Source organism: Volvox carteri (assembly GCF_000143455.1).
Source record: "Volvox carteri f. nagariensis unplaced genomic scaffold VOLCAscaffold_59, whole genome shotgun sequence".
Taxonomy (NCBI): domain Eukaryota; kingdom Viridiplantae; phylum Chlorophyta; class Chlorophyceae; order Chlamydomonadales; family Volvocaceae; genus Volvox; species Volvox carteri.
Window position 1 is genome coordinate 781,650 of NW_003307602.1, and position 7,917 is coordinate 789,566.

At 53.1% G+C, this 7,917-nt stretch overlaps 1 protein-coding gene across 1 annotated transcript in view; it reads left to right on the top strand.

Annotated features, from left to right (window-relative positions):
- Positions 1-4,834: 4,834 nt before the first annotated feature.
- Positions 4,835-7,917, top strand: part of VOLCADRAFT_107176 (uncharacterized protein) — an 8,086-nt gene continuing 5,003 nt past the window's right edge. Inside the window, exons 1-3 of the mRNA XM_002956241.1 lie at positions 4,835-4,940; positions 5,334-5,396; positions 6,844-7,813. Of these exons, the coding sequence (XP_002956287.1) occupies positions 4,929-4,940; positions 5,334-5,396; positions 6,844-7,813 (1,045 nt within the window). The 5' untranslated portion in view covers positions 4,835-4,928. The remainder of the gene's footprint in view (positions 4,941-5,333; positions 5,397-6,843; positions 7,814-7,917) is intronic.

A 7,917-nucleotide genomic window follows, 5' to 3' on the forward strand; every position in this document is an offset into this window, starting at 1 on the left:
TACCGTTGCGGCATTCAGAATGACCACATCAGCTCGCGCTGTCCGAACCCGCTGGTAACGCCGGAGATGTTTCGTCGGCCAGAGAACCCATAGGAGTTTGCCCAGTCGTTTTCGTGTGGCACGCGTACTGGGGACATGAATTCGCATGATTTCCGAATTATTGATTATGAGTTGTTGCGACAACTAGAGCGTCGAATTGGACGAACGTTTTCTTTGGACGCTGCTGCGAACGATGATGGAAGTAATTCTGTCTGTAAGATGTTTGCTTCACCGACCCGCTCCTTTCTCAATTCCGATTGCTCTGGCCACACTATCTGGATGAATCCTCCCACGAAATTGTTATCCGATTTCCTCCGTCATTACCACCGTTGCAAGAGTTATGATCCTAGCATATCCTCTTGTATTTTGATTCCAACTGAACAGAAGAGAATACGTCCCTATCTGAAAGACATGACACGACTTATGATTTTACCGTCCGGAACTCAGTTGTACCGTTCATATCGGGTTGGTTGTCCAGATCCCCCGCCTGAAACGAGCACTTATGAAATTTGGTGGGATCCACCTAAAGGAAAACCGATTGAGCCGAAATGTTCTATAACCGAAACCGATAATCAGTTGCATTTATTTGCTGGACGCCTTGGTGCTAATGCTGTACGAGTTCTTCCGGACACTGGCGCTACGCACTGCTTCATTTCCCAGCTCATGACTACCAAACTTGGCTTGCGGATCTTGCCTACACCGCTTGCTCCAGTGCGCCTAGCCGACCAGTCGACCGTACCTATTCTTGGTGAGTGTCGAGCTCGTTTGCGCCTTGGTAGTTTTGGTACCGATATCCGTTTGCTCGTTTTACCGGCTTTGACTGTATCGGCGGATGTGATCCTTGGCACGAACTTCTTAACCCGTTATGATGCGCAATTAAGGCCTGCGCATAGCGAACTGAGTTTATTACGGCCAAACGGTGCGCGATGTACGTTGCGAGCGATGCACGCCCCGTCTTCTTCTGTTTCCGAATCACCGAAACCCGAATTTCTGTTGTTGGAAAGAGCGCCAGCTCGCACGTCTGTGGTATCCGCGGAGCGCGCGTTTAGAGACCTTTTCGAGTCGCCCGGCTCGCGTGGGTTGCTGGTTGTCGTGAAACCGTTAACCGAATCTACCGCACATCCTCCGACCAGCCCCATTCCTCAGGTCAATTCTCTCGAACTTCCACCTGAAATCGAAACGAACCGAACTTTAGCAACAATCTTGCATGAATATGCGGATGTGTTTGCTCCGATTTCCGGGCTACCTCCTGATCGTGGGGTACATCATACGATTCCGTTAGAGCCTGGTGCACAACCGATTTACCGTCCTCAGTACCGTTTGACACCGTTGGAAAAGGAAGAAGTTGAAAAGCAGGTCAAGGACTTGCTGGCTAAAGGGTTTATTCAGCCCTCAACATCTCCTTTTGGTGCGCCTATCCTCTTTGTGACCAAGAAGACCGGTGAACTCCGTATGTGTATCGACTACCGAGCCTTGAATCGATTAACGATTAAGAACAAATATCCGTTACCACGAATTGACGATACGTTAGACCGGTTAGCGGGAGCACGAATCTTTTCCGCTCTCGACTTGGCTTCTGGTTATCATCAACTCCGAATTCACCCGGATGACGTCCCGAAATCTGCTTTTAATACACCGTTGGGACATTTCGAGTGGTTGGTGTTGCCTTTTGGGCTTTCCAATGCTCCTGCGACGTTTCAAGCAACCATGAACCGGATTTTCGCACCGTATATGCACCGATTTGTAACTGTATATCTGGATGATATTCTGATCTTTTCGAAAACTCCGGAAGAACACGCTGAGCATTTGCGTTTGGTTCTTGAAACGCTCCGAAAACACCAACTGCACGCGAAACTTTCGAAATGTGAATTCTGGAAAACCGAAGTCAAGTACCTTGGTCACATCGTAGGCTCTGCTGGTATCCGAATGGACCCGAATAAGGTGGACACGATCCGAAATTGGCCACATCCTAAGGACCTAAGTGAGCTGCGCGCCTTCGTTGGCCTTGCGAACTATTTCCGACGTTTTATCCGAAATTTTGCGTCTTTGGCCGCGCCACTTACGGACCTCTTTGGCAAACCGCGCCTCCCGGATGAATGGCCACCTCAGGCGCTGGCCGCATTTCAATCCATTAAAGAATGCCTGTCAACCGATGTCTTACTGAATTACCCGGACTTCTCGAAACCGTTTGAGCTTGTTTCCGACGCATCGCTCAATGGAACCGGTGCCGTACTGTTGCAAGATGGTCGTCCGATTGCTTTCACGAGTAAGAAATTTTCCGCTGCCGAACGCAACTACTCTACCGGTGAACAAGAACTGTTGGGCGTTGTGAATGCTTTACGCGAGTGGCGATGTTACTTGCAAAGCAACATCCCATTCACCCTCGTTACCGATCATCACCCGCTTACGTATCTGAAAACACAAGCTCATCTGAGTCGACGGCAGGCACGCTGGGTTGAATTCCTCGAGCAATTTACGTTTGAGTGGGTCTACCGACCTGGGAAACTCAACGTTGTTGCCGATGCTCTTTCTCGACATCCGAATCTGGCCATGATTCTCTGTGCGGTTCCTCCCGTTACTCCTTCTTCCGACCTCCCGATTTCGTCCCGAATTGCGGAAGCGACCCGCAAGGACGCCTGGTTTCAGAATCCGAATAATACACGAAAATTTTATGAACACCCAGGAGGGTTCTTTGTCTTGGAGGAGGAGGGGAATCACCGTATCGTCGTTCCGAATGATCCGATTCTGAAACACGAAATTATCTCACGAAGTCACTCTGATCGTTTATCTGGTCATCCTGGTCGTGATCGGACCATTGAATTGGTTCAACGAAGTTTCTGGTGGCCTACTCTCCGAACTGATGTCACGGATTTTGTGGCGAAGTGTGATGTATGTCTCCGAACTAAACCGGCTTCTGGCTTACCGGCAGGTGAATTACATCCACTACCGATCCCTGATATGCCTTGGGAAAGTATTTCCATGGACTTTATTGTGGGACTTCCGAAAACCAAACGCCAGCACGATGCTATTCTGGTGTTTGTGGATCGCCTTACGAAAATGGTACATCTTGTTCCTTGCCGTACTACCGCTACCGCCGAACAATGTGCTGACATGATGTTTCATCACGTTGTGAGACTTCATGGAATGCCACAAAAGATTATCTCTGACCGTGACCCGAGATTTAAGAATCTGTTTCTACCGGCTTTGCTCAATCGAGCTGGTGCGAAACAAAACACGAGTACCGCTTTTCACCCTGAAACCGATGGACAAACCGAACGAATCAACCGAATCCTTGGAGATATGTTACGACAATATGTTTCGACTGACACTGAACAATGGGATCGTTATCTCGATGCCGCTGAATTCGCGATTAACAATCTGCGAAACCGAACCACGGGTCAGTCACCTTTCTTTCTGAATTACGGTTTCCATCCGCGAACGCCTCTACAGTTGGAACTTGCTGATACCGTTCCCGTTGCTAAGGTGTACGTGGATACGTTTCATGAACGACTGAATCTTGCGAAACGATTTTATCAATCTGCGCAAGACCGAGCTGTACAACAGGAGAGTAAGAAACGACGTACCGTAACCCTCCATGTTGGACAACAGGTATTACTGAGTACGAAAAATCTGTCTATACAGAAAGGCACACGAAAACTGATGCCCCGTTGGATTGGACCTTTTCCGATTACAGAAATGATTAATTCCGTTACTTTCCGTTTGAATTTGCCTCCTGAATACCGATTCCACGATGTGTTTCATGTGTCCTTACTCCGACCTTACTGCGCTGACGTCCCTGATGGACCTGTTCAGCCTCCGAAAGCTTTGGAACTTGACCCCGTCACTTCCAAGCCTGTCTGGACGATTGAACGTATTCTGAAGCACGAAACCCGTAAACTGAGAAAACGAACCTTATACCGATTTCTGGTCAAATGGAAAGGACATACTGATGAAAACAATACGTGGCTTGATTCTACCGATATTTCCGATCGAAACTTGATTACCGAGTACTGGAAGGCTCACCCGGAACACAGCGAGGACGCTGGTTCCTGGGGGGAGGAGGCAGCTGTTGTAGCGCGATAGCTGCACAGTAATGATGAGCTTATCACGAAATATGCGAATCAATTATGATCATGAAATCTTCTGAAAACTGACCTGGCTGTCAAGAATCGTTTGTAAGAATTCACTGGAACTGAACATCATGAATCTGTACGACAGCCTTACCGAAATCCATAAATTTACTGAAATCGTCTTTGCTCACAGAACGGACGTGGGTTCTTCTAGAATTCATATTCTACTCACGTTCGGAGCGCGGTCTTATACCGTGGTCGGGGCAGTGCCGGCCTGAGACATACTTCACGGGCCAGTAGCACTGCACTACACTACAACAGCTCTGCTGAATTTAGAGCTTGTGTACGCGACTGGGCGTGTAACGACGCATCGGACCAGACAGTGAAGGTTTTGTCTAGTTCAGGGAGTTTTAATACTGGTGCGTTGGTTAAGGCAGACTTCACGCCCTCGAAGGAGCCTTGACAGTCCTTCGTCCAGTGGTAGGGCACCTTCGCACTGGTGAGTGACGTGAGGGGGGCCACGAGAGAAGAATATCCTTGGATAAATCTTCGAAAATAATTGGCTAAGCCAAGGAACGAACGCAGCTTTTGCAAGTCTGTCGGTATCGGCCATTCTTTAATTACAGAGACTTAAATGCTCGCAACAACGGTGGTACGACAGCAAGTGAACTCCAACATACCGAGCATCTGCGCAATTCAGTCCCTCTCTCTCAATATCATTTTAACGTCTCTTCGCTAAGGTAGCGAGTAGAGACAACCAAGAGCCAGCCAAACTACACCGACCCACCGGAGCCAAGAAACAACGAAGCGTACCCAGTAATGGAAAACGAGGTATGAAATTTGTTTCCTTATTGGCCAGCCTTTGCCCAGTCATCGGCATCTGGGCCGCAAGAGCGGTGTCGGCGGGTTGACCGGCTGAGAGAAGGCGCGACTGAAGGCGCTCCTTGCCTTCGTCGGGATTTAAGCGACTAATAGCGTCTTTGTCATCTTAATTCGTGCTAGTTTTGAGCAATGGCTGATAAGGAAAGCATGCAAGCATACTGGGTCGACCGACCCATCATAACAAGCAGCGACCGACGGACCAGTTAGACACACCTAGAAGAGCGACAAGTCATCCTTGTGAATGGTTCATTGCAATGAAGCGAAGGCAGAGCATCCCGTCTCAGAGCCGGACCAAGTCCATCGCATCTGACTTTCCGACCTTGTTGTTTGACTTGCTTGTAGTCGGCACCGGCGAGGCGCGTGATTGAACGCGACGGGGAGGAGATGAATCCCCCAGACAGACCGGTGAGTGGTTAGAGCGAGAGACCAGGGGGTAAAGATCACGGCAGCGCGCACCCGTGCACTCGGATCCCCAAACGCGACGCAATGCGAACTCGGCAACGCGAGAAGGATTACGTTTCCGTTTGGCGAGGAAGTACACCGGCAGCGAAGATAAACGCACTCTGCTCGACGAATTTGGACATAATATGTCGCGCGTAGAGGCAGAGACCGAACCCCCACGACCCCCAACCCTAGCGATGCGGCGGCCGAATTTCTCTCAGCGACGCGAAACCGAGACACGCAGTAACGCTCCACTTGACCACCTTAGGGATTAGGGAGTAACCTTTGGCGGTACTCTTATGCGTGACGAAAGTCGACCCCCTTCGCGTTTCCTTCGGGAGCTGCTGCCACCTAGCGTTTGAGGTCACCCCTCCCTTAGCGACGGCGGCAGGTTTCACCTAGAGAGTTAGAAGTCGACACCCTTAGAGGGTTGGGGCCGATTCCATAGCGAAGGGGAGACTGACCCTCCTAGCGAGCAAGGGCGGATTCCTTAACGGGTAGAAGCAGATGTCCCCTAACGAGTGGGGCTGATCCCCTTGAAGGCGGACCCCCCAACGATTTGTGGCTGACCACTTGGCGAATTAGGGCTGACCCATAGCGAATTGTGGGCCGATCCTCCTAGAGAGTTGGAGCCGATCTTCTAGCGAATTGGAGGCCGATCCTCCTAGCGATTCGGGGCCGACCCCATAGCGAATTGGAGACTGAACCTCCTAGCGAGTTGCGCTGACCCCCTAGCGAAACGGAGGCTGATTCCTCCTAGCGAGTTGGGGCTATTCCCCTAGCGTTATTGGAGGCTGATCCTCCTAGCGAGTTGGGGCTGACCCCCTAGCGAAACGGAGGCTGATCCTCCTAGCGAGTTGGGGCTGACCCCCTAGCGAATTGGAGGCGGATCCTCCTGGCGATTTGGGGCTGATCCCCGAGCGAATTGGAGGCTGACCCTCCTAGTGATTTGGGGCTGACCCCCTAGCGAATCGGAGGCTGATCCTCCCAGCGAGCTGGGGCTGATCCCCTAGCGAACCGGGGCTTATCCTCACAGCGATTTGGGGCTGACCCCCTAACGAATGGGAGGCTGACCCCCCCCTTAGCGAGTGGGGCTGACCCCTAGCGTATCGGAGACAGACCCTCCTAGAGAGCTTGGGGCAAATCGTCCCCTCCAGCAAGTTGGCAGCATCACTTCCCAGCGAGCCAGGCGCTGACCATGTTAGTGACCGGAAGCCGACACCCCAGCGAGCCAGAGACCTCATCATAGCGAGTCAGAGGCAGACCAGACAATGTCCGGCGGAATCCTTACACGATTTGCGCCAAGATATCTGGCGACCTAGACTCGGCATCATGAGATATTATCAATAGCGAGGCAAGGCGAAGACCTAGACCAAACCCGCGGCACCTCCACCATCTTCCGTCCCTACAGGAAACTGACATGCGCGCACCACAACTCCTACCGCCGGACCAACAAGCAGCCACCCAGGGACCGGATTCGGGAAATTCCCGCCAAGCCGAACCCCTGGGAGTGCCTCGCGGCCTAGGGGGAGGGTCACCCCTGCGCATGCCGTCCGTCCAGCTGCTGGGATCGCCGACGGCACGTTCACCAGCCGCCAGGCGACAGCGTCTAGATACCCCGGGAAGAGCGCAAGCCACAGGCGCGAGGGCGGCGGTCGACCTCCTCACCGCGTGGGAAGCAGCGACATTCCAGGCCGACCGGAACCCTACCCCACGGGACCTGTTTGGCCTGAGAACCCTAAACCCACTAGCGGCGCCACCAGCAGGTCAGCCCCCGGCGACGGCAGATGAGGACCTTGGGGCAGCGGGCTCCCAGCCATCGGCCGCAGACGCAGCAGGGCGGCAAGTCCGGCGACTGGTGCAAATCAACCTATGCCACCAGATCCTCCACCAGCACGGGCTAGAAGGGCTGCTGGCGGCGCACGCCGCGGGCATGCTAGACCTGGAAAGCACCAACCTGACTTCGAGGCTCGGAAGCGCGCCAGTAGGCGGTAGACAGTTACACGAGCCCTCGGGGCCCCGGTTTCCCACCTCTCTGGAGGAGAGACAGGTAGCCCGGCCCCCGAGTCTGCCCGCGAACGAGTACCCGAGCAGCGGCGCCATGGAGCGGGATGGCCACCCCGCACCCGAGGCTGGTTTTTGGCGTACCGCCGGCGTAGTGGCCCCACCCTACCCCGTCGAGGAACGCCAGGAGTACCCAGCATTGGCGAGACAACGCGAGAGCAGCGATCTACACCCGGCAGCGACAGGCCACCTCAGCTGGGAAAATATGGGCATTCCGTTCGCCCCGAAACGCGCAACGCAAACGGTAGCCCACCCAGCGCCAGCGCCGGGCCACTGGAGCCAAGCGGCAGAATCAGACGGTTTGCCCCAGCCGGGGGGTAAACTTCTCCTTGGGAACGTGCTTTTTGGACCGATAGAATCCGACGCCCGAGGCATGACTACCCGTAGGATCGTGCAGATGCCAGCGCTGCAGCACCTACAA